The sequence below is a fragment of the Lolium rigidum genome, chromosome 2 (assembly GCF_022539505.1).
Source record: "Lolium rigidum isolate FL_2022 chromosome 2, APGP_CSIRO_Lrig_0.1, whole genome shotgun sequence".
Taxonomy (NCBI): Eukaryota; Viridiplantae; Streptophyta; class Magnoliopsida; order Poales; family Poaceae; genus Lolium; species Lolium rigidum.
The window spans coordinates 109,757,090-109,784,555 of NC_061509.1; the positions used below are offsets into that span (position 1 = coordinate 109,757,090).

The 27,466-nt window shown below is 44.2% G+C and overlaps 1 protein-coding gene and 1 long non-coding RNA gene across 2 annotated transcripts; both read right to left on the minus strand.

Annotated features, from left to right (window-relative positions):
- Positions 1 to 10,922: 10,922 nt before the first annotated feature.
- Positions 10,923 to 12,966, minus strand: LOC124687085 (adenine/guanine permease AZG1-like). The gene has a single exon (XM_047220931.1). The coding sequence runs from the start codon at positions 12,816 to 12,818 to the stop codon at positions 11,121 to 11,123; it is 1,698 nt and encodes a 565-aa protein (XP_047076887.1). The 5' UTR covers positions 12,819 to 12,966; the 3' UTR covers positions 10,923 to 11,120.
- A 7,568-nt stretch (positions 12,967 to 20,534) lies between these two features.
- LOC124687086 lies at positions 20,535 to 25,212 on the minus strand. Its single transcript, XR_006998082.1, has 4 exons — positions 23,351 to 25,212; positions 23,191 to 23,199; positions 22,599 to 22,970; positions 20,535 to 22,081 (listed from the first exon to the last, which is right to left on the minus strand). It is a non-coding gene; the product is annotated as an uncharacterized LOC124687086 (long non-coding RNA).
- Positions 25,213 to 27,466: the final 2,254 nt, after the last annotated feature.

Here is a 27,466-nt window from a genome sequence, read left to right on the forward strand (position 1 = left end):
TCATCCGCCATATTATCTTCGCAAAAGGGCACCAAATAATCAAATGATTAACGGTTTCCGTGGAATCACAAAAACAACACTTTTGACATCCTTTCCACTTTCGTTTAGCTAATTAAATTGTCTTTAGTTAAGACTTAAGAGTACCTTATTACTCATAAACCACATAAATTTTTTAATTTTCAACGTGATTTTTAGCATTCCCGACCAAACCCAAATTCTGTTCATACAAAGAGGGTGATTGGAAAGTTGCATCAAAATTCGTCTGAAAAACAGAATCAGACGGAGAGAAAGGCACCTTGGTCTGAATGATCGATGTAGCAGCATTTGTAAAACCAGCCATGCAAGCTGGGCTGCCATGCACATTGGGCCGTCCCGCTGCAGCGCCGGCATCCGCCCCTAAGCGAGACATACTGTAACGGCTAGGGTAGCACCCCTATTAGAATTGTTTGTTGTTTTTCTTTTGTGCATCATCATGCATCATGCATCATATCATCCACATGATTTTAACAAAACAAAATTATTTTTATAAATCCTACTTATTTTAATTTCCCTCTCATATGGTTTCTATATTAACCCTCCTCTTCTTTTCTTTTAACAAAACCTAACCAACAAATCTATTTTATTTTTGGGTATAAAATATTTTTGCAATGCCCTCTCACTCTATCCATCTTGTATTCAAATTCAATTTTTATTTAAGCAAGTTCAAATCAAATGGCCAAAACAGTTTTGAAAAAAAAAGAGAAAAGATTTTTGAAATAAAACCCAAACCCCTCCTCTGGGCCCTCTCTCCCTCTGGCCCATCTCTCTTCCTTCCTCAGCGGCCCACCTCTCTTCATGGCCCAACACCGAAGGGGTAGGCTCCCTTTTCCGTCATCTTCTCCGTACCATCACGCACCAAACGTGCTTCATCCGCCCCTTGACCACGTCCCCAACCACCGCACTTCCTCCTCCCCTTTTAAGCGGCGCCCTAGGGCCCCTGGAAACCCTAGTTCCCTCCTCCCCATCTTGCGCCGCCACCATCTCCTCTTGTCCCGCCGCCAATCTCTCTTTTCTTCCTCACATTTTCTCTTTTCTTTGTAAGTGAACGAAGGAGCAACACCGCTGCAGATCACCATGGCGCCGTCATCTCCGACCGCCCCTCGCCGAGCCGAGACCACCGTTCGATGCGCCTCTTCATCTTCTACCTCCCGGTGCGAGGAATCGACCTGGGAGCCCTTCAATCGACGTCAACGTCGCCGATTCCGTCTCCGACTCCGGCGAGAAAACCTTCAATTCCGGCCACCTTGAACTTCCCCTGGCTTCCCCGACCTCTCCATCAGCATCTCGGTGAGCACGCGCCCCTACTGGCCCTCTCATCCGTCTTCTTTGCTCTCTGTGCCATGCTACCGGCATTGACCACCGTTTTCCGCACAGATGCTTGTTGCCGGCCAACCTCCGGTGATGCCCCGGCCCCTTCTCCAACCGTCGCAGGTCCGCCGCGGCCAGGCGCGTCTCCGGCGCCCTCTGCCTCGTCCCGGTTCGCCCGGAATCTCCAGGTCCATCCATGCCTGCAACCTCCGCCATGGCTTCTTTTGCCTGAGCTTCGCCTCTTATGGTTCAACCTGTCGAGGAACTTCGTTCCGTTTGCTTGCCTGCTTCACATCCTGAGTTCAATTCCGTAAGCCTGTGGAATTAAATTCTACGTTTTTCTTCTTTTAGTGAATTAAGCCATGCCTATTCTTTTTGTTTCCAGATCCGCCGATGGGCCTCAGGCCGTTTCTCTCTTGTGCAGCCCGCTACTGATGCGCGCCTAGCATTCATCCACCACTCACCCAGGGGGGGTGCTGTATGCCGACCGGATGCCGACCTCGTCGGCGCGGACCAGGCGCCACACACCCCCAGGCGGGTTGTTGGGCCGGCCCAACATTCCCAGTTTATTTTTTTGCTATTTCGCTTTTTCTCTTTGATTTTTTTTACGTTTTTTAAAAGCGGTTTCTTTATAAAACCGATTTTTAAAATCTGGAATTTTCAATTTTAGTTTTTTTCTGAAATTTAAATATTTTCAAAATTTAAACATTTTTTGAATTTGAAATTTTTTTAGTTATTTTTTTCGAAATTTGAACATTTTTTGAATTTTAACATTTTTTTTTTTGTTCATAATTTGAAAATTTTCGAATATGAACACTTTTAAAAAAATTGAACATTTTTCACGTTCGAACGGATTTCAGATTTGAACGGTTTTTAGATTTGAACGGTTTTCAGATTTTAACGGTTTTTAGATTTGAACGGTTTTCACATTTGAACGGTTTCAAATTTGAACATTTTTGAATTTAAACATTTTCTCAATTTGAATAATTTTTAAAAATTAACCTTTTCGAATCTAAAAAAATATAAACAAAACCGAAAACAGAAAAAAGAAAAGAAAACAGAAACCAGAAAAAAAAAAGGAAAAATGAACTGCTACAGACTAAACAGACATAAATGGGCCTGGCCCATACCCGACCAGGGGGTGTGCGGTGGCCGGTAGCCACCGACCTGGTCGGTGTATAGGTTTTGCCCTCACCCAGGCCAGGTTTGGCCCAGTTCTCTATGTGGAGCCTTTTCTTTTTATCTGTTTTGCATGTAATGGCTAAATTCATATCTTTTGAACCCTATTTTTAAATGCAAAGTATTTTATATGAAAATTGATCAGAAAAATCCAATGAACATGAATATGCCATCCATTCATCTGTTTGCATCTCGCATCATGTCGCGCGTTGATAGTTATGTATGTTCACCTAACATATATGCGGAGTATTTCGGAACACCGATTAGGTTTCCCCGCTCCGTTTAATTTTGATGTAGCGCACTCATGCCATGTTCTGCCATGCTAATCAACACTTAACTTCGTCCGTAGAAATGCAACTCCAACCTTAATTGTTTGTTCGGGGTTTCGACTCCGCTTAAATTGGATAAGTTGCATCGCATCATCGTTGTCATGTCATGCATATCATCTTGATCATGCTGGATCTTCTTTATCCGTAGTAGTAAGACTTGCACCCGTTGGTTGTACAATATTTGCTTCTTCCCGGATAGGATCGCGAAGTGGTGTTGTGAGATACGACAAGTTCTCCGGATGTTCCTCGGCAAGCTTTAACAGGCAAGCATTTCCCCTATACTCATGTCCCTGCAGGAGTCGCTCACCTATTTTATTTTGCCTTCTCTCATGCTATCCTTGAGTTGCGTTCTTGTCACGTGTCCTATCCACTTGTTACCTCAAGCAGCCCATATTGCCACCAGCACCCCCTACAGCAATTTTTTGGTTATCGAGTATGCCCTTGCGAGTCGTAGTGCATGCTAGTGCTGTTTTATCTCGTTACCGTTATTGTTAACTTATCGGGTTATATGTTGGGAAGAATCATGGTTACTTTAGTTGTTGATGATTGTTTAGCGGAGACATCGGTGGGTCAGCTGCTTGTGTTTGTGACGGCTCACTTGTGTTTTCTAAATATCTTAGGACCCCGAGTTCTTGTTATCTGTTCCGAGACTGAGCGCTCTAACCACACGTGGGTATGCTTACCGGGTCTTCCCTCGACCACTGCCGGAATCTATAGCTTTGTCCAGTGGCCACAATTAGTTTGAATGCTTTGTTTCTCTCGGGCGTGCAAGCTTGTTTCTTTGTGGTCAGATGATATGATGTTACTTTTGGGGCCTTGTACCCCGTTGTCTCTTGCATGTTCGTAGGTTGCGGAGCCGCTGCGAAGTGGTCATCCTGCTGGGCACTGATCACCTAGTACGCTGACGCAATAGCTGAGTCCGCTTCGGAGCACGGCCGGATTCTGATTTGGGTTTAACTTAGTTAGGTGGCTTCCTGGACATTGTTGTAGTGAAGGAGAGTGCGTGTCGTGATATCCACCTGTCGTAAGTGGGTTGATCGTGCGTGTGGGCACATTTGGGCACCCCTGCAGGGTTACAATCTTATCGATAAGCCGTGTCCGCGGTTATGGACGACTTGGAATTGTATGACTTGATCATAGAACAACTTACACCTTTTATTTGTTGCTAATAACTTGCGTAGTAATATAGCATTACTACAACCAATACCTAATAAAACTTGTCCACCGTTGAGTGCCTTTTACATTGCCTCTTCGCTTTGTTGAAGGGGATATGTGTATTTGGCTAGGTTATGTTTGTGTAGTATTTATCTGTTACCTTATGCGCTCTCTTATCTTCTCTGATTAGACGGATGTTGTAGCGTGTCTCTATTGGTTATAGTTTTCCTGCCGCTAAACCTACCATATAGCCCCAGGCGATATATATATATATATTCGCCCGGCGAGCATAGCCATTTCTAGTCTCGCTAAGTACGTGCCGGAGTTTGTTCCTTGGTACTTACTCTCGCCTTTTCTTTTTCTCTTATGTTCCCTCCCTTTCGTCGGCAACCGATGTCCCAACTTTGACAGGTACAAGATGATGACGTTAGCAAGGTTACCCTTCCGGCTTGGCCTCAGGCGGGGTTATGGACGCCATCGGTTATCTTCAGAACTCTTAGTCCAATTTGTATCTTGTCCGTACTCGGACGTATTTGATCTTCTGTATGATTCGGATCTTGAGTTGTATATTTCTATCTTCTCGTTGGAATCGTTGTTGTAATATATGTTTCTTGTGGGCTCTATTGTAATCATGTTGTAATGTTACCGCTCGTGTTAATTCCTCTGGCATCACGTGTGTGATTCGTCGCGCACGTCGTGTCGGAGGGCGTCTCTGGATCGATATCGTGTGGATTTCAGCGGGATCGCTGGAATCCTCAGGATACCGGTTCCTGGGCGTCACACATACTCGCCGGGCAGGGACCCCCAGAACACGGCACACTGGCTGAGCCAAGCGCAGCCATAGCTTCCCCAGGCAGCCCACCATACTGCCGCGTTCGAGCCATTTCTGCATGCGTCGGTGTGCGTGCAGCAGGCACACCCGACGTAGGCAAGGTCAGCGACCGCACAGACCCGCTCCCAACCGCGGTGCACACAGGTTCAGCAACCATCGCCGGCGAAGCAGCGGATGGAACACCACACTGCCGTGTCAGCACCGCCTTTGCATGTGTCGGTGTGCGTGCAGCATGCACATCCAACGTTGGCGTGATCGACGTCCGCGCTGACCCGCTCCCAACCGTGCTGCAAATAGGCTCAGCAGCCATCGTCGGAGAAGCAGTAGACGGCCCCAAGGTCGGCATACACTCGCCGGTCTTGTCCGCAACAGAACTGGAAATTTTTAGGAGTTTCTTAGGATTTAAACAGCGTTCAAAAGAATAATCAAACACAGTATCATACCTTACTGTAGATTTAATCATTCCCAAAGTACTAGCAGTATTATTAGGTGGCAACACAGAACCACCTTTCTCTCCCTTATCCCCCTCATTTCCTACCACATTCTTAGTTCTTTTAGCATCCCTATCCGGCTCAACTCCTTTATCTTGACCTTCTTTCGGAGGATCATCATCTCCTCCATCCCTGGGAGCTTCTAACATAGTGACATCTGTAGCAGTATGATGTGTCACCCCCTCGACCTCAAATCGAAGCCTAAAAAAATTCATGTTTAATTTTGAGATCCCAAGTCTCTGGAATGAGAGTGGTGTTCAGACAAGTGATAAACATACGGAGCACATTATGCTATCGAGTAAACCCAATATCAACCTCTTTTGTTTTGCCAAACACGTCTCCTAAAGCCCAAAGAGAAAGGTAATCATCAAGTGCCATTGGTGGTAGACCATAAACCCGAACCCAAACATCTTCAGGAGCCCAAACTGGCTGGACCTCTTTCTTCCAAAAATCAAACGACAAAACGATAGTAGAGTCAGGAACATGGAACCGCCCAGAGTGTTGCACTCTCACCAGCTCATTCTTACTTGGGAAGTTAACCTTGAAAACATTATCCTCCGCCTGCTGCACCTCCCACTGATAACTAGGGTCTGGCGCTATCCATTGCAAGTGTGTAATCACCTGCTCCGAGGAAAGAGATCCACCAGACACCTCAACTCTACCCAACCGAGTATTCTTCTCCTATTTTTTCAGATCTTCTTCTTTTCATATCTCTCTCATGGCTTGATGAAGAGCAAAGGCTTTTGTGGAGGACATGACCGCATGGTATTCACATTCAGCTTCCCTTCTACAGGTAGAGGGTGCAGGTAGCTGGTAATTTTTTATTCTTTTGCTTCTGTTCTTTTTGTGGTAGGAAGATTGAGTTCGTCCGGCTGATGATTCCATCGAGTTACAGCTACGAGTTGTATGATAGTTTTGCCAAAATACTTGTACGTAGCTGTATGAATCAGTTCCAAAAACATTATTAAGGTTGTACGCGTATCCACCATCAAAGGAAGTACAAATCATGACTCTTTACTCTTCTTACATCTCCTTATTTTTAGTTATAGCTATGAGTTGTATGATAGTTTTCCCAAAATACTTGTATGTAGTTGTATGAATCAGTCAAGGCGTTTTTGCACCCGGGAGCATATGCTCCAGGTTCTTGAAATGACTTCTAAACACAGTTTAAAATGTCAAAAATATCTGAACTGAAAATTGATGCATAGGTCGACATACTATGTGCTGATAAAGTCCTTTCGCCGAAAACCAACATTTTTTGTGTCGTGTGCAAAAAAGATAAAATGTGGTGCTTAAAAAGAGCTTTTAACGACATATTTCTTTATCTTTTCTACACAGGGTAGAAAAATGTCAGTTTTTCACGAAACTTGATGTGCACACATATAGCGTCGACATATACGTACCAAATTTTTATTCTTTTTTTTTAATATTTTTCTAGATAGCAGGAGCATTTGTTCCCATGTTCAAAAGTGCATTTCCGAAACAGTTCCAAAGAAAAAGAGACAAAATTGCTATCAACTGGTTGTATCAGAGCAAAAAAAAAAGGTAGTACGTATATCCACCGTCAAATGAAGTAAAGATCATGGCTCTTTACTCTTCTTACATTTCCTTCCTTTTGGTCTTAGGAAGGCAAAATTGGGTTATCCTAGATCGTCATCTGTTTACAGAAATTGAAGAGTGATAGATGCATCTTCATGCTTATTAAAGCCGCCTTATCCTTGCAAAGCTATCGAGTTGCTTTCACCAGAAACCATGATCCATTTAGAGTACCACAAAGGCACAAAACATCACTTCAAAAAAAAGGCACAAAACATGATGAACCTGATATTATAGGATCAGGCAGACATAGTGGTCCAAAGTTATAATAAGAGTGGAGTCTATAATATGCTCTCCATGAAGATGTTTACGGGGCCACCGCAACTAGACATGGTTATCTTGAACAATGTGGGACACTAATGGGGACAAGAGAGTCATGTTCTACCTACCCATTCGGATGAGGAATCCTAGAAAATAGTTTGCATTGCCCGGAACTATGTGAACGCATCACCTCCCTTTGGATGGCTCACGTCAGAGCTAAAGACATTTTTTAGCAGTTGCTTACGAACCTCTGTTAATAATAAGTATGTATACTACTGGTTGGACTATAACTTTCTTTCTTGCAAGGAGTTTGTAATGTTGACTTATACAATACAGAACTAATATCATTAGAGACATATGATACTCCCTTTAATTTATATTACTAAACGTATCTAGAATTAAAATGTATCTAGGTACATCTATACTAGAGTCAACTAATATGAGTCGGAGGGAGTACCAAAATTATTTTCGTAGTGTATTTAAGCTCTGTTGTATAAAAGAAAAGAGCATATTTTAAAACATTCAGGAAAGATTGGCGGTAAGCGCGTTTAGCCTGAAGATCACCACTGATCAAGAACTGCAGGACACTTTCTGCATCTCTACAAAGGCCACTGAAATCGACACATCTCCATTGATAAGAAACTAACAAGGTCGCCGTCACTGCCGTTGATCGATCGTCTTCACTTGAGTGGTAGGGAGAGCTGAAAAGAAAAGAGAGAAGCAGTGCTCCTCCGGCACTGGCTGGACGGCTCGTCCACTCGCAACTAGACAAAACTTTCTTGAAACAAAATGTGTGAAAGGAACCGCGCAGCAGTCCATGACCACCACCACGTGAGAAATACTTGCACGTATGTTGCCATGCTTATCGTGTGAACAAAAGTAGCTGACCAAGTGTCCAATGCCGCAACAAGGGAGGAGAAAAGGGTTTCTTATCCCAATCTATAACTATTTTTGTTGTTGACAGATGGGTTCCCTTAAACTATTATAGTCGGCTTGCTTGCCAGCAATTCTTCCTTTGAGATATCTAAATCTTCATTTGACCATGCACACACCCACCTCCTATGTTGACCACCGCACCGGAAAATCAGTACACGATGCAAGGGCGGACACACAATTGGAGAAAAAAATCGAGTGTTTTTGCTCACCAACTCTTATGGCTAGAAAAAATGCTTCGAATCATTTTTTCGGTTCTTGTGTTCATTTCGCTAGTTATATATTTTCTTATAGAGATCTAATAGTTATTTCTGTGGCTCACAACGATGGCTAGGGAAAAAACCCAAGTTGCGACACTTGTCTCCTCTCTTCCCAAATTTGCACCTCGTAAAGAGACCTTTGTGGAGGAGGAATACAGTCTTATGATGTTTAGAGGTGGTCTTCTCTTGAAGTTACGACGGTGTAGCAAAAGCTAAAGAGTTTAGAAAATTAACAAAAAGTAAAATAAAATCAATGAATAAAGATGTTCAACAAACAGGAAAAAAATCATGGTGTTTGTCAGCCTTTGCTCCTGGTGAGGTTATAAAACCTTCACATGTTCAAAATACAATCTAGTCTTTTAAAATGTCTGGCAAGGGGGCTTTTTTAATGGAGGTATTCATTTTAGTACTACATGATATACTAGCAACCAAGAATGATCAAATCAGGGTCAATCTTTTTTGATGTAGGAAGAAATTCAAAAAGGACCTAGACTAGGTTATACACAAAATCAATAGGAAAAACTAGTCACATTCAGACCATAAAATACACAACAGAGAGTTGATTTTCTCATAAGAAATAATTTTGTCTAGGCTAACATGCAAACTACCATACATGGCATGAAACTAGGGGCTATATCTAAAACAACAGGGAAGGTTCTTTACATGGTAGAACCTCTAGGTTCGCCGGTAACCACATAGTTTTTTTTAGGTTTGCTCCACTCGCTTCATCAAAATAAATCTTAGGTAACACCTTTTCCGCAATCATCACATACTTGTACCTTTTCTTCTAGGTTACAAACATTGCACACATAGATGTTCGACAAGGTTTGCTTATATTTAATGATTATGAAATGATGGTAAAAAATGTTGTCGCGGCGGGAATACAACACATCAAGAAACCAATATAAACAATAATTTCCTCCCACCATATACATTCTCAAATTATTACATATCATTTTTGGTTCTTCACATGCTCCAAAAATGGTCAAGATATTTATAAATGAATTTAAGAATGAAATAAAATTGTTAAACCGGTGATTAAGACAGAATCGGAAATGGAAAGACATTTCCTTACAAAAGCATTCCATAAATAGGAAATAATAATGATGAATATTTCAAGTAATCATGAAACCGCAAAAATTTTAAAATTATAAATCAACTAGATATTTGCAATAAATGAAGAAACACGAATACATAAAACTAATGAGTTCGACAATAGTAACATATATTTTAGAAACTAGTTCATGAGATGTAGCTTTTATATAATTGTGTGTTATCTTGCATCATTAAAATGTTACAATATATTAACAAAAAGTTCAAACTTCCCCGTTGATATACAACACTTCATTGTTCTCAATGTCCTAATTTCGTACTTGCGTGCATTTATTACTTTCAGTTATGCATTTTCATTTTCATCTTGTTTAATATTTTTGGGCTGACATGGGTGCTACGTGGGCTAAACTGTAGTCTTGGCATAAGTAATGCCATTTTAATCGTTGTTATGGATAAATCTATTTTCACTTATAATTGAGAGTAAAAGTTCTTTTTGTGTAGAGGAGGAAACATGCTGGTGGTCGACATCAGCTGCTTTGATTTATGGAGTGGCAAGTCAGAACGCATCGTATTACTAAGCAGTTAACACGCGATGTTAGGGTAAGAGGAGGGAGGGGGTAGGATGAGTGAAGTAACTCGTTGAAAAGTGAAAATAAAATAAAATTATGATGTGTGCATTAGTTTTTAGACTTCCAAATGTTAAGTAGTTTATAGCAATTTTGAACTCACCCGCTTGTACGCTAAAAGGACAAGAATCAAATGATGAGTAGGGTGCTACCAATTTCGATTTCACCCGCTTGTATGCTAAAAGGACAAGGTATGGGTCGATATTTTTTATGTAGAAAGAAAATAAAAAACGGATTTGGACCATGTTACCTTTGGGGTAGGGGTTGCATGTGGAGAAAATGTCCCGCATGCACTATTTCACCATGTTTCATTGCCCCTCAATCCATGTAATTTTTTCTAAACCACAACGAAACTTATTGAAAAATTCTAGCACGAATCGCAAAAGCACGAATCGACAGACAAAACATGCACACTCTCTAGTGTGCAAGGTAGAAATATCGTGTTCGATTCACGTGCCATAGAGTATTATTCTTCATAGTTCCGAGTCAAACTCAATTTGTTTGACATGTTCTTTGTGGATGGGAGGGATGTTATACCCTGACTCTAGGGATCACACTTTATGGGAAAATATCTTTGTGAAAATTTGTGATTCCTAAAGATACTTTCGGTGTTGAAATTTTGTGACTCTCAATCTTGGTGGACACTTGTGATTACGTGCATTTAGTGGTGATGACGGCTGTGGGGTGCATGTAAGTGTTTCTTTCTAGTATTAAAGAACAATGAAGAATAATACCTTTATTTCTAACCCAAACCCCATGACTGAATATATTAAATTAGGGTGTGATTATTTCTCAATCGACTGATAACTAACTTCGTTCTTAGTTAGATGATGTCATCAAACTTCAGTTGCAACACAAAGTTTGGCAAATCCCATTAAATAAAGTACTCCTCTGATCCATACACTTATTATGGAGAAGAGGAAGTAATAATTTGGTTGCAAATTGCCGAAAATATTTCTAACGGAAACAGATATTAACATCCTAGTATCCAAACACGATCAAATTGAAGATCCTAAAAGCACAAAAGAAATACTACTACCTACAAGATCACAAAGCTGCTAAGCATGTCCCCCATCATTCACATGCTCCCTATTGCTACCACCGGCACTGCCGCTGCTACTCATCTCGGTGACGGCGCCGGCACCCACCTTGCGGCGGTAGCCAAGTTTGGTTGCGGCATCACACGCCCAATCCCATGAGTGCAGTAGCATGTAGCTGCCGATGCCGCCGATGAGACCGTAGGCGATGGAGTAGGTGAGCGGCATGAGCGCGAGCGTCAAGAACGCCGGCACGGCTTGCCGCATGTCGACCCAGTCTACCTCCGCCACCGACCGCATCATCATCACGCCCACCAGCACAAGCGGCGGGCCGACCGCCCATGGCGGGATCGACGCCAGCAGCGGTGTCACGAAGAGCGCGGCCGTGAAGTACACCGCCGCTGTGAGCGCCGTCAGCCCCGTCCGCCCGCCCTCTCGGATCCCCGTAGACGATTCGATGAAAGCCGTGACGGGGGAGGTGCCTAGCAAAGACCCGAACACGATGGCCGTGGCGTCGGACATGAAGGCGAAGTACTGCCCCTCGAACTCCCCTGTGGCGTCGTCCATGAACCCGGCGAACCGCGCCATCGAGTAGAGCGTGCCAGTGGTGTCGAGGATGTCCACGTAGAGGAAGGTGACGAGCGCCTCCCAGAAGAATCCTTTGCCGGCTCCGCTGAAGTCAAGGGCGCCGGCGGTAGACTGGATGCGATGGACATCGAACACCTTCCTGAAATAGCTGAAGCTCTCGTCGCCGGCAGGCGTGTCTGGGAACACGGTGACGCCGGTGTTGCGCGGCCAGGAGATGAATGTCACGAAGAGGATGCCGTAGATCATGGCGCCCTTGACATTCTTGATGAGGCAGAAAGCGATGATTAGGAAGCCCACAACAGCGAGCCAGAAGGTTGGGGATGTCATCCGACCGGAGAGGCAGAGTATGCCGCCGGAGACCGTGCCGCCAGGCATCAGTGCGACTGTACCATTGGGGAACGTAATCACCGGTGCCACGGACGCGCGCTCCGACGCCGGGCACGCGCCGAGCGTGACAAGCGTCGACGAGCTGAAGCCAACAAGCCCCAGGCCCTGGTTGCTCTGCAACCCAATGAAGGCCAAGAAGAGCCCGATCCCCGCGGACGACGAGATCCGCACGGGTTTGGGGATGAACTGGGCGAGCTTGGAGCGCAGCCCGACGATGGAGATGAAGAGGAAGATGAGGCCCTCGAGGAACACCGCGGCGAGCGCGGTGCGGTACGGCAGCGTGCCGGAGCCGTGGAAGCCGACGACTGTGTAGGCGAAGTAGGCGTTGGTGCCCATGCCGGGGGCGAGCGCGAGCGGCAGGTTGGCGAAGGCCCCCATGATGAAGGAGCCGATCACGGACGACGCGGCGGTGGCGACGATCAGATCCCGCCGCACGCGGGACACGCAGGCGGCGTACCCGGGGTCAACGGGCGGGAACTTGCAGCGCGGCGACGGCGCCTGGCAGTCGTCAACAGTGCACGTCCCGCCAGAGTCCGAGAGGATGGAGGCGTTCACGGCGAGGATGTACGCCATGGTGAGGAACGTGGCCGTGCCGGCGCGGAGCTCCGTCGTGAAGGTCGTGCCGCGAGCCGCCAGGCGGAAGCGGCGGCCCACCCAGGACCGCTCGACGGCGGCGTTGAGCCGACCCAGCTTGGTCGTGGCCTCTTCCCCATTGCCGCTGGTGGGGATGATGGGGTTGGCCATGGCGGCGTTCGGCCGGCGCACGCGGGTGTGGGCTGTGGAGTCGCGTGCGTTTGGATCTTTTAATCAGCAAAAATTCAGGGGTTTGGGGGACGTAGAGTCAAAGCCTGAGGTGGGAGAGAAAGCGAGAGAAAACTGTATATTCTATTTCTATCTTCACATCGTGATTCTTTTGTGGTATTCCTTTTTTCTTCCTCTTTCGGCTTAACTACTACTGATGCACATTGGTGATTAGCTTATCTTGCTTGCTTCCGTCAAATTGGGCATGATATTTTCAGTGGATTAGGACAGGAGGGACCTTTCTAGCCTTGTGATTTTGTTCACAGGATCGTGACTTAGGGCATGTACAACGCTGTGAGTCAGCCTTCCCTTAATAGCTCCACGTAGGACACAATTTGACGTGGAGGAGAGAGGGAGTCAAGAAAGGCCCAAGTCTTCCCTTGCGTAAGAGATCTTCTCTTGTTAAGAACGAGAAGGCACATCACAGCGTTGTACGAGTTGCTTTCCCTTATCCCCGATTTTTCCAAATCTTCTGCTCCGAGCGCTGTTTCTCGTCATGTGGCGCGAAAATATTTTCTATGCGCGCCAAATTCTTCTTCTCCCCGCCCCGCTGAATCCTCTCTCAATGGTATTTATTCACATCAAAATCAGAGGAAGAGGAGCCACACAAACCTACCGCCGCCAAAGCTGATCCATCCCAGCCACCACTAGCTGCTCCGGCCATGTCTCGTCGGCCGGCGCGGGACGAATCGGATTCGTCTCCGGTCATGCGCGGTCGTGTTTCTTCATCACCAATTCCTGTGTATGCTCCCCCACCGCCGGACTATGCCGGATCTAACAGCGCCGCTTCACATGTTTGGTGGGATGGGGCAGCTGCTAGTAGCCCCAATCGTTCTTCTCCAGCAGATTGGTAAGCCTCACGTTCTCCTTTATACTCGATTTGTAGATCGTTTCTTATCTCTTGATTATGCTGGTTGATTTCGTGATGCACTGCCCAGCTAATTCTGTTGGTAACTGAATGATAAATGATGCGGTCTGCAGTCTCATTTTTCTATAATTTTTGAAGCCTTCTGTACAGCCATTGTTGATCTGATCTCTGATTTTTTTGAGAGGATAATGACATGTGTGTTTGTGTAGTTCATATTTATTGTGCTAATGGCAAGTGTGCTGTATGGTCGATTAAGTAGATAGCTTGCAGAGTACGGTGGTAGCAATCATGTAGTAATCGTGGATCTGAAGGACGCAGTACTGCTGGTGATTTAGCCTAATACATATGATAATTAAATTAAGAGGAGTGAACCTCAGCTTGAATGCGAACAAGTACAGTAGGAGTCTCCATTTCACAGTACGTGTATAGATTAATTTAGCAAGGCAGACAAGTCTGAAGGTTTTAGTCTTGTGCTTTGCAATTATACATTTATACTGGCGTCCCTGATTATAGAGTTCAAATCATCAAGCTTTGTGTGCTGGTTGCTCATAAAGTTATAATTAAATGCTTGTTTGTATCAGCAAGATTATGTATGTGATTTTATCAGAAATTGCCAGCGTTGGAATTATTCAAATGATCATCATATAACCTTGAAACTGGGGCTGGCTTCTTTCCTGTTAACATACCACGTTGCAGTAGCCTGGTGGTATTTAATCTCTGTCCTATTATTTAATGCCTGAGTGTTTATCCTTGTGTAGGGTAAATGATGTTCACCCAGCAGGAGGTTATGTAAACCTTTTACGAACTCCTGCTAGTTTCTCTTTTCCACATCAAATTCCTAGCCGCCCAGACATGCCACAGAACTACAATTTTGTTGCGAGTTCTTCACAGCATACTCCATTACCAGTAACCCAGCCATCTGCTACCAAAAAGATCAAAAGGGGAGCATCCAATAAACGTACACATTCTAGAAGTATTAATCTTGAAGATGGTGATGATGGAGAATCTAGCAATAAAAAACGAATGACATGGACAACAAAGGAGGATGAAAGATTGGTAAGCTTCTCAATTTCTTGCATTCCTTACTCCATATGGCTGGATATGTACATATGTCAATGATTAACAAATGTTTCATTCTGCAATGTAGATGGGTGCTTGGCTGAGCAACTCAAATGATGCTATAAGTGGAAACTACAAGAAGAATGACCAGTATTGGGATGCTGTGACAGCTGAGTACAATAGCAACACCTCCGACAACACTCGAAAAGGCAAACGAAGTCAATACCGCTTCCTCAGAATGACAAGAACAAATTGTTTGCAAAGCTTCAAGAAGGGGCAAGGAAGGATGTCGAGCGGGCTTTTGCTGCACTCCAATCTCGTTTTAGCATTGTCAATCGTCCGGCCAAATTTTGGAAACGTGCAGCCATTGGATCTATAATGCAAGCATGTGTCGTACTTCATAATATGATAGTTGAGGATGAACGGAAACCATTTAACGTTCCCTTAGACCTGAATCGCAACCCACAAATATCATCTGTTCTACCTCCCGAAGTTATGCAGGGTGCTCACCCCGTGTTCGAAGATGTCTTGCGGAGAAGCGCCACAATTCGTGATCGAGAGACACATATTCAGCTAAAATCAGATTTAGTCGAGAATATCTCGGGATCGATTTGGCGAGCAATAATATTTGTTTTCATTACTTTGAGTCAATTTTAATACACGACTATTATGTATACCTTTTATATACTATACAATTCTCATTTGTACCTTTTATATAAGAGTGAAGATATGATTAAATTCATCTTTGCCATGACTTATTGATCAACCTTTTTTATTACTTCCATTGGCCCTAAAAAATACTTGTCACAAATTTAGGCTAAATGTAGGCTAATATATATCTACGTCTATTGATCCAGCGACAAATATTTGTATTTGATGGACTATACGTAGCGTTTGCAACACAGCAGTCTATAATGATGCTATTTATTGTTGATCCCTACGTTTTTGCAAGATTTTAGCGCTAGAGATTAAAGCTAAGGGACAAGCATTGTACGACATGTTTTCTAGGTCTTCTCTTGCCTCATCTTGCTGACGTGGAAGGCACAAGAGAAGGCAGCCTTCTCCAGCACTGTACATGCCCTTATTGGTTGCGTCAAGTGTCTGATTGCCTTGGTTTGTCCAGATAGGATTGCAACTTTCTGTTAGTTCTCTTTTCTTTTTTGAAAAGAAGGATAAACCTCTAGCCTGAGAGTCCGTTGCAACTAATGTGCCATAAGCGAGGTACTAATTTTTTTTACCCCTTTTAAAATGGTAATCACAGTGTGCAAGGTAGAGATGTATAACACCACCTACTCTTAAAATTTCGTTGGTTAACAAGGGCATTGCTACATAGTGCCCTAGCACTGGTTAGTCTTAGGGAGTGTCCCACCCAAATATAGAAAAAAATAATCCCGACAGCTCGCACGTTCCAAAAATGGAAACTAATCCGCCCGCGTCGTGCCTTCCTTTTCCCGTGCTCCATTGCGATTCTCCAGTGTCGCACACTCGCACCTTCTCAATACACCCACATCTGTGGACAACAAATCTAGACAAAAAAAAACTGAAAACCAATGCATATCCACCACCTTCTTTTTCTGTAAAAACAGTAACGGTGGATGTAAAATAATTAAAAAATTACATCTAGGTCTCGACGAACTTATTATTATTACATCCAAATCTGGAGATACATACTATTTTCAATATCCTAGATGTAGAAAAAGGAAGAAAAGAGATCATAGATGTAGAAAAAGGGGAAAAATACATCCACAACTGTCATTATTCTGGATGTAAAAAAAGATCATAAAATACATCCCAGCTCTAAAAATTACCAGTAGAATACATCATTCGGGATTACTGGATGTAGAAGTGGAGGAACTAGAGATGTGCTGGAATTTAGGGGAAAAGCACCCATAATCACGATGGTCGTTGTGGTAGCCGGAGCTCAGGCCGAAGATGGCGAACGGCGGTGGCGCCTTACCGCGGCCAGGGAAAAGGATTATGGGGCTAGGGGGCTCGGTGCTGTGCGTGTGGCTCGAGTCCGTGCTGGGCCACACGGCCATGGCAGGCTCGAGCGGGGGCGGCGGCGGCGGCGAGAAGGGAGGGAGAGGTGAGACGGGGGCGGCGGCGCACATGCGCGTGGCAAAGCGGCGGCCGGATGAGGGTCGGGGCTGCGGCGAGAAGGGAGGGAGAGGTGAGCGCCATCAGATGGGAGACGGACCACGGACGCATCCGCCGCCAGCACGCGCCGGAGGAGGGGGCTCGATTCGTGGGCGGCCAATCTTTCGCCGCCGTTGAAGATCGGATATGGAGGGGAGTGGTGAGAACGAACAGCGAAGACCACGATTTGTTCGATTACAGCCTGGCCACGTGCACGCTTTCCACCACTCACCCCACCGCTTATTAAACACCATTAGATGGAAATCGGACGAGCCTAAGACGTGGTCACCGTGTAAGGCAACACAGTGCCCTGGCATTTATTAGAATTCGGGGGTTAACAACTTATAACTTTGACTACCATTTGTATTTATAATATCTCTAAAAAAATAAAGCATATATGAAATGAAAGAGATTTATAAGACGAATGCTGAATCCATCATATATTAGTGGTTATAAAGTTGTGCTTCAAAGACCGTGCGAAAAAAGCGTCCCTACATTCTAGGATGGAAGGAGTATGCAAGATCGGCAACTAGGATTACTTTCTCTCTCACACGCACAGAGAAATCCTAGCAGCCACCTCCACCTCAACCTCCTCCATACATCGGTCACCCCTCTTCCGTTCGGTCTCGCATGCGGCGGAGGGTGGGAAACCCAATCTATGAGTGAAAATTTTAATGAAACTTCAATAGATTAGGTTACGCCTTTGGTAGTCTTTGTTATGTGCCATCGACGTTAATGGCGATGGATCATCTATAATAAGTGATCTTCGGCCTTCGTTCGACGATGAGATCTCTTTCCTGCGTCAATCATTGTGTTGGAAGATTAGTATTCTATAGGTATGTGCCTTTGGATCTTGCTTTGCCAGATCGATTTAGAAGGAAAAATCCATGGTTGTCAAGAGTAGGATTATCTTCGCAATATTTGCCCCAGCTTTTGCATCCCCGGAAATGGTCATTCGTACTCTCAGCTCCTCCGCGACGTCGACTAGGTTGTTCGATTAATTTTTTCTTAAACATTAGTGTTGATACTCTTGCCGATGTTGGTTGGTTACTTTAATGGTTACACGCATGTATTGCAACTCAATTTAAATTATGGGAGAACTTTTGTATTTACATGTTTGTGATTTGGTATCTATTCTAAATTTCTTAGGATGCCTTCGGAGAAGTACAAGATTGTCTCATAGAAGAAGTTGATTTATTCCTCGGGATTCCAGCTCGGAAAAGCAACTCTCGTCTTCTTTTATCCGAATCTCAAAGTAAAACGGACGGTGAAGGAAATACCCACGCCCATACGTGTGAGTAAAAATAATATAAGAATGAAAGAGTTTGAAGACCTCGAAAATTTGCTTGTTTATTTTAGATTTTATTTTGTAATCGCTGAAAACAGCTTATATATATCTACCACGTATTATTCGCTACTATAAATATATCACGGTATTAATTATACAAAAAGGTTGAAAGGAACTGGGATGGGAACTATTTTTGTTGTTCAAGCCTGAGGTGGGCGAGAGGGACTGTTTTATGTTTCCACTTTCCACCTTCACATTGAGATTCCATTGTAGTTATGCCTTTTTGTCTTCTTCTTTCAGTGTGAACGATGTGGTAGCACATGGTGATTATTTTATCTTGCTTGCTTTTGTCGTGATATCATCGGTGGACTAGGACAGGAGGTCATTGTGATTTTGTTCAGAGAATTATGACATTTTTTTTTGAGGTAAGAGAATTATGACATCTTGGTTGCGTGTGGTGTGTGCGCAAGCCTCGAGCGTCCTGCTTTGGGCAATATTTCAGAGAAATCAAAAGTCAATTGCAGCTACGCTTCACTGAGTATCCTATCTCTTTCCATCATCGTGTGTGTAACAGACCATGACATATGCTGCTGGATGGATTAAGCCATCTCTAGCGGCCTGAGGTAAACAGACGCTCGCAAGGTTGAAAAATAGGTATGCACTCTACTCAGCGGTCCTACGTAAACTGATCGAGCTGTTCACGGGGATGTAAATGCGGCCCAATTTTCCGCCACGGAAGCATCGCGAACGCAGCGCGTGTCCGCACCCTGTCACCACGGGCCCGCCTAGCAGGGGCGTGAGGTCGCGTCGCTTCGGTCATATCGCTTCCGCGACTATGTGTGCCACCGCCTTCGCCATTAATGGAGCCTCGTCTTTAAAGGTCGCGTCACGTTCTGGTGGGTGGCGGCTAGCCTTCTGCGCCGCCACCAATGGCACGTGCTTTCGTGTCCCACACCCGTCCTTAAAAGGGCACATGCAACATCCTCCCATCGCCCACACCTTCCTGATCACACTTGCACTCAAACAAACCGACAACCACAACGCGACACCGCAACACCATGGGCAAGAAGGGGACCGACCACGAGGCAAATCGTCCCAGGCAGCGAAGGAGGAGAAATCGGGGATGAGGGTACCCCTTCTTTCCTCCATCGCCCAGATGTTCTACGAGAACTGGATGTCGTGCGAAGGCTGGAACGACATGTACCTGCTGAGTGGGTGGCTCCTCAGCAAGTCGTGGGTGCCCATCCCGCCGGTGCCACATTCCGGCCATGAGCGGGACATAGAGATCCATCACAGATGCGCCATTCTCCAGCCAGACCTCCACCGCAACCCCGGCTTCGCCGTCGACTCCCCCTTGTGGGACAACTACCACCATCGACACATGGTGCTCGACAAGCGGCGAAAGGCGGTGTTCCTCGGTGACAAGGACTTCAACTCTGGCCCGCCACCACAGTCGTGGTGGCCGCGTACGCCGCTGTTTCCAACCCCTTCGACGCGGGACGGCTCCGACGACTTCATCGCGAGCGTCTTCCACGCGATCCAAATGGCACAACAAGAGGGCGGGCAAATCGAGCTACCAGAGGAGCTGACCGAGGATGAGGCGACGAGGCTAGGCATCCTCATATCATAGATGCCCTAGCTGCCGATGCCCCGATACGCTGTCGAGCTCATACCGGCAGGCCTGTCGGAGGAAGAGGCACTCGGTGCCGCCTCCTCCACCGCCTATACCTTGTGGGCACCAGTGGCCGCTCCACCTCGGTCGCATCGGCATTTGCTCCACCTTTTCCCAACTGGCATGGGCAATCCCGGACATCATCGAACGCCCACCGCGAGGAATAGGCTAAGGTTAGGGTTTTAGCTAGCATTTTTATATTTTCATGTTTTTATTTATAGCGCTATGTAAATTATTTTATAAATAAAAAATTGTGAAAACACTGAAATGCGTCGTGCCCCGAAGGACAATTCCGCGTGTGCGGCCTGACCCAAACGGACGTGTGCGGTCACTTTTAACGACCGAAATGTGTCAATCCACTGGAGATGCTCTTAGGTTCTATGGCGACGCAGAGTGACAATGTAATGTCGTCGACTGATCTGCCAAGAGATGCAAACCTTGATGTGCCAGCAGATTTAGTCGAACCTTCATAACTGGAACTCAGTGTACTTCAGATTTTAAAAAGAGGTGTGTGATTACGTGGTTAAGGGCAAATCGAAGAGAAGAATTTCCAGATTCTTTTGGAAACAAAGGCTAATCACAATGTGCACGGTAGGCGATGCAATAAGAGGGGGAGAAAGATTGCACGTGTTCCTTTCTGCAGTTAAAGGCAGGAGCTCTGCCATTTCATTTCAGTAGGGAAAAACTGTACAAGACAGATGAGCTGCCTGCTCCACCAAGACCGAATGGAGGTAGATGAGGTGCCGATGTTGTCAGGCAGAGGATGGTCACTGGAAAGCACATGCCAAACTTCTCTCGCAAAAGGGCAGACGATGGTGATGTGAGCTGCCGACTCTGACACCTGATCGCAAAGAGGACACAGATCTTGGGCAGATTAGCCCGACGTTGCAATCTGTCTGCGGTCCAAAGCCTATCTTGCACCAACAGCCAGCAATGGAAGTTGATTTTTGGCTCAGTTCTAACCTTCCAAACTTGGTTCAAGTGAGGCAGAGGGAGCTTGGCTTAGCTTTGAATTGGAACTCGTACGTCGACTTTGCTATGTAGCAGCAGTCCTAAGTGAGCGACCAACATATGGAATCAGGGGTATCCGAGAGATCAACACTCTGAGTTTTCTGCCACAAGACAAAGAATTGGTCCATCTCCTCAACTGAAGAAACTATCTCTGAGCCTTTCATCCATATGTTTCCCTGAGTGTCTCCTTTACCAACAAGTTTTCCTCCAGGCCAAGTAGAACAGGAGATGTGAGAGGCATTGGGGTGCATATGCATATCCATCTGTCTAACTTGAATTTTTCACCATTGCCAAGCTGAATTTGGGTGCAGGCAGATAATAGCTGCTTGTCAACAAGGTCATAGGGCACCTCAGTGTGGTGCCAAACCAAGGCCGTTCCTTTCCATTGGAACCATAGCCAGCGAAGTCTCAGAGCTCTACTAATTAAATGCCACCATATCCATGATACCGAGACCTCCAACAATTTTTGGGCTGCAAATCTGCTTCGAGCTCACCATGCATTTGCCTCCACCATTGACTCCTTCCTCGATGTCCCAAAGGAAATCTCCGCAGATCTTGTTCATCTTCTTCACAGCCCAAGGGTTAGCAGCAAACATGGTCAAGGAATAGGTTGTAGTCGAAGATAACACTGAGTTGATTAGGGCCAGACGCCCTGGCTTAGCCAACAACCTTGCAATCCAGCCTTTGGATTTGGATGCAAGCCTGTCAATGATAGGCTGCACCTCGACACGCCTAGGCTTCCGAAAACCTAGTGGTAACCCCAAATATTTGCAAGGCAAGCTGTTAATTGCAGTTGAAATCCTGGAACACCATAGGCAGGTCCACATCCTAACACCAAATCGGTTAAGAACACATTTATCTTCATGCTTAGAGAACTCGATGTTATGAACTTTGAGCCATGGGATGTGATTTTTTCTCAAGATTGCACGTGTAGCCTCGTGCAGCAGGGCTGGGAAAAGGAAACCCTCTTTGTAATTCAAGAACCAGAAAAACTACAAATCATCAGGGACTTTGTATCTTTACACACATGACAAGATTGCACGTGTAACCTCATATGTCCTTGTCCTCATGACAGAGCGCAGGTGAGTTAATATCTCTGGGAGCAGCATGACGTAGTGACCAAACCGGGGTAGTCGATGATCGCACATCATCCCCTCAGAACTTTCAGATGCCTACAACAGGATGACGAGAGTTTTGGTATCAGGAAAGGTGAAGACAAAATCCTATAAGAGGCATTAAATATCAAATATGCAAAAAACTTGAATGTTGATTATATTAAAAGCCGCCTAATTTCTCCCTTAATTGTGTTTAGTGGCAATGTGCCACATAGTTGCCAATATCAGAATGTACCCAAAAAAATGAAGTTAACAATCTATGACTTAACGCACAAATAATTTAAATATTCTATTGTTTTTGGGGACACTTGCCTTTTTTCCATTTGCCAGTGCCAAGTAACAACACATGATCCATAGAAGTATACATAAATAAGTTAAATACAAATATATGGAAATTAGCAAATACTACCTCTCTTCGAAAATAAATGTCGCGGATTTATGTAGATTCACATGTATATGCAAACTAAAACACTATGTACGTTCAAATCTAGACAAAGTAGTGACACTTATTTTAAAACGGATGGAGTATATTGGAAGAGGAATGCCATAAAAGGGAAGGAAAATTCTGGCATACCATCGGGCACGGAAAGGTCTGGTTTTCATCTTGGGAAGCTACTTTGCCATACTAAGCTTTTCTTCAAACATCATAAACCTCATAATGTGGTAGTGGATTACAATAGAATCGAAATTCGTAGAAGACACGAAACAAAATTGACCATAGACCAGTGAGGGCGTAGGAAACCTAGAAGGAGGCCAGCTGGAGTTGACGTTGTGCGGTGGCATCACGAGAGTAAGTCTAATCACCTTAGCATATGTCAAGGCGCTAGAGAGACCACATGTTACTTGCAAAGTGTTGATCCCTTGAAGATTTGCCCTTCCCCATAACAACGCAATCTTGCACCACGCAATGAGCAGAATCCCCTCATAATATGGAGAACACTGGAACCTTAAAATCATGAGATCATTCATAAGTTATTTAAAGAACACACCATGGTGTAGAAATAACAGAAAATCATTACGCCAGATAAAACAATCATATTTATACATGATTGAGATTTGTTGGCAAAGGTAAACTAAGGAATATTGAAGGACCTACACCCGTGCCAAGAGAAATGAGACCTGTAAGAGTAGGAAGCAGTACTACATAAGTAAGAAAGGGGGTTTACCTAATAGTTCTGTTATGGCCCGACACCATGCATTAACAGGCGACCAAAAGAGACACAACCAACACACACATGAGTTTGGACAGAGAACTTTGAGAAAATGCAGGCATAAAAATAAGACAGAATGTCAATGTCATTCCAGAAATAAAGGCTACATACATACCAATCTTGCCTGAAGCTTATGGTTTCTACTTCTATTTGATCTTGAGGTGTGATTATTTGACAATACTTGAGTCAGGACATGAACAACACAATATTACGAATTCCTTTAAATGCTAGGAATCTGACCAAGGAAAACGTGGAACCGTTCCAACAACAAGCTGAAAAGATAATTTTATAATCCAATAGCCAACGAAGAAACTTCAGCCCGCGGGGAGTGGTTCGTTGGCCAGCTCCACCTTCCACACCGGTACTCAAATCCTGGGCCTGGATGCGGTAAGTAGTTAATATCTGCACGAACAAACTGAACTGCAGTACATAGATGGCATCGCTATATAACTACGTATTTATGAGGCTGTCTTACATAGCATGGCAAGCTGGAAGGGAAATTGAAGGAATATATGAACTGACATTACCAAACTGAACCGCTAATGCAATTCCTAACAACACACATGCTCCCATTAGCAGTGTCTCTACTTATTTTCTGACACTGACAGAATGCTAAAATCACTGACTTTACGTGTTATATGCTATCCACATTCTCTTCTTCCTGGAATCATAGGCAAGAACTATTGGCAGCAAAATTTGGGTGACCATTAAATACTATAGGATTGTCCTATTTCAGAGCAACAATAGTAATCTGAACAGAAAGGTGCATGGCATACATTAATAACAAGTTAATAACAGTCTGAATAATAAAATTTTAAGATGAAACGCTATGTGGATTGATATGATCCATTCATAAAATTTCTGAAGTACGAATTCTCAATCACAGATATAAATATATTATGATACAAGTATGCTCATTGGCAATGATATTGTTACACTAATTGAATAGCATGTGCTTCTACAGTTTAGTATAGGCCATCATCAGAAAATTGAAACTAATTACTACAACATAAATGTGTCGATGAACCCAAAAAAATTAGTACGCATGTATATCTTATGATTAGAGTTGCCACCATAAGCTAGAACGATTTTGGATCTCATGGATCGTTTTACTACCTGACTGTGAATCAGCAATACCTGAAAACATTCAAATAAATAGCTGTAGGAAAAAAAGAGTCCTGCAACCAACCATTTCCTGAAACACTTAGCACGCATGTATATCTTATGATTAGAGCTTCCACCATAAGCTAGAACGATTTTGGATCTCATGGATCATTTTACTACCTGACTGAGAATCAGCAATACGTGAAAACATTCAAATAAATAGCCGTAGGATAAAAAAAAAGTCCTGCAACCAACCATTTCCTGAAATTAGATCTCAGGGAAATCCTGGATGCAGCAACGAGCCAGTGCAAGCATAGTTTAGTTGAGCTACCCACCTAAAATTTCAATTCCATTCAGATTTCAAATTCAGTACTATGCTACCAAAGCACATGCGCGAAAATGCATGGGGTAAACAAAAGAACCAAACATGGAAAATGATTTAGTTTTTATATTGCATCGTCTCCTATGTTGAAAAACATGCTACTGGAACAACAAATAAATAAGTTCCCGGAAAAGTAAATTTCAAGTTTTACTTATACCCAAGTCCATACAGGGAAAAGGATTTGGTTTTTATATTGCAACTAACGAGAAGCAAGAAGACGCTCAAACCCCCAAAACAATAACCATGATCTGCAGTTAATGTTAGGTAGGTACAAAATAAAAGAGCAATACAATATTGCAAGACTTAAATAGCCTAAGCTTGGATTTGACACAACAATTTCTGACCTATCGCTGTAAATCCAGTTTCAATGGAGGAAGAAGAAAGCGAGAGAGAACAGGATCTGGCTAAGAATGCAAAGACTGAAGTGAGAGTATATCAACATCTTAACTATGTATCTCAGTAAAACAAAATACCCGTCCCAAAATGTAAGGCGTCTAAGGATTGGTCAAAAGTCAAACCTTACAAACTTTGACCAAATATTTAGAAAAAAATATTTACATCTACAATATCAAATTGACATATTAAGAAAATATACTTTAGGGTGAATCTATTGATAATGATTTAGTATTGTAAATATTTATATTTTTGTGTATAAACTTTGTCAAACTTAAAAACATTGACTTTTAACTAATCCTTAGACGCCTTATATTTTGGGACGGAGGGAGTATGTTTTTGGTTCACTAAACTGATTTTCTCAAAACTTGACCTGTTGGTACATGGAGCATTGCATCCATATTTAGAATCAGGCGCGACTGCCACCGATGGGCAGGCGGTGTAGACCAGGCTGTCGGTTCGGTTGATATCAATACACACACACATTCTCTCTCTCATTTGCTTCCTGAACGCAATCCTCTGCAACCGAGACAGAAATCAACAAATTGACTAAAGCATTTCATCGGACCAACCGAAACAGAAATCAACAAATTGACTAAAGCATTTCATCGGAACTCTCCAGTCTCCACTTGTTCCGCTTCTAACTAATCCGCCACGACAGCCATGGCCTACTCGCGCACCTTTGAGGAGCCGTTCGAGGAGGTCGATGAGCAGGAGGAATCGCGGCGGCTGTACGAAAGCAGGAGTACAAGTACTACACTGTCAACAATTGGACAGGAGAGGAGGTGGTTTTTGATTGCTACCTGCAGTGTGGAGGGGGTGGGGAATAGGGATTCAGGGCGTCGGGTCATCCGCAGCGGCCGAATCGGAGAATACCGCACGCAGCTGCCTGGCGCGCTTGCCGCCGCCGTCTGCGCCCGGTCCCTCTCCGCCGCCGACGCTGAAGAGACCTTCAGTGTACTAGGACAGTACACATGGGCCTTGGGCCTGCTGGACATGAAAAGTGGCCCTGATAAAAAAAAAAGCAAGAGGCATTTTAGATATGCTACAGAATTGCTCCAAAAAAAAAAAAGATGTGCTACTGTACAAGAATTGCTCAGTCACGGGAAGGATCGCCCAGAAAATGAACTGAACTCTGAAACTCTCTCTTGTTTCCCTTTGTCTCGACTCGTATCTGGGAGCCTCGCGCATCAGCGGGATATAATATTTTTGATAGAATATATAGGAAGAAGTACTTGTAGTCATGTAGTGCGAAGTAGGTGTTGATCACTTAACGTCGTCAACAAATCTCTATGTTGCAGTGTGATTGTATTTCCCTTATAAGTTTGACTAGTTGCTTTGTGTTGTTTCCCCTCACTATTGGTAAACAATTTTCGGAGAAGAAGGAACCATGAAAAAAGCTCCAGTAACATCGTGCGAGCTCCAAGCACACAAAGGATTAGAGGGGCAACTTTGAGAATCTATAAAAGGTTATCTATAAAGCATCATGCACCCCACACTCTTTGGTATTGAACCCCATCGTTCTCCCCCATTGTCAAAGCAACGAAGAAGGGTAAACATCGGTGCATAACCCAACAATAGGCCAACTATAGCGCTCGTTCACCACTAGATCCAACATATCTATATCCATACGACCACCCTACCAAAACACCTCAAACCATAAAACTTACCGGTGATGCCACCACCACCTATCGAAAGAGTGGAAAGACTAGATGACATAGACCTTATGTACAACGAGCCTCAAGATCTGGCAAGCGCGGCTACCGGATCGCTTCCCTAATCTCGCATCGGCGTATCATAGGCCTCTAGAGGGTCAGTAATATTAGAGGGACCTTATTGACTAACAATGACTCCCTTCCAACTTGGACACCTTTATCATGGCAAAAAAACCAATAAAGTTATGACGCATCTCTACGATAGGATTTAGATCTATCGGCATCCCGTCCCTCGACGCTAAGGACGACCATCAGAGTAGTGGGATAATGACGGAGGAGGCCTGAGGGAGAACCTAATTGAGGGTCACGTGTTACACTGAGAAGCATATCGTCCTTTGGAATAAAAAGGGGGCTAGTTTGTGGTCACGCTTCCTCTCACTACTAGTTTTTTTGTGTGGAAAGGCTCACCAATCTATTAAGAATCATCAGAGTAGGTCCTTCAACCACCTAATGACGACTATAAGCAAGCCGAAAAAAGCATCACCGATGTCGCTCCTCCATCACCAAAGCCATGCAAAGTTTTTCGTGGTAGATCTTGTTGTATTAGACAACAGAAAATCATCATGGTAAAGGCCCAAAGGACCAACGCACTAGAGAAACTACTATCGCTAATGATGAGACCCGTATATAGGAAGAG

What these genes read in the sequence shown, in the direction of transcription:
- LOC124687085 (XM_047220931.1), bottom strand. Translation starts at nt 12,818, where the DNA reads ATGGCCAACCCCATCATCCCCACCAGCGGCAATGGGGAAGAGGCCACG.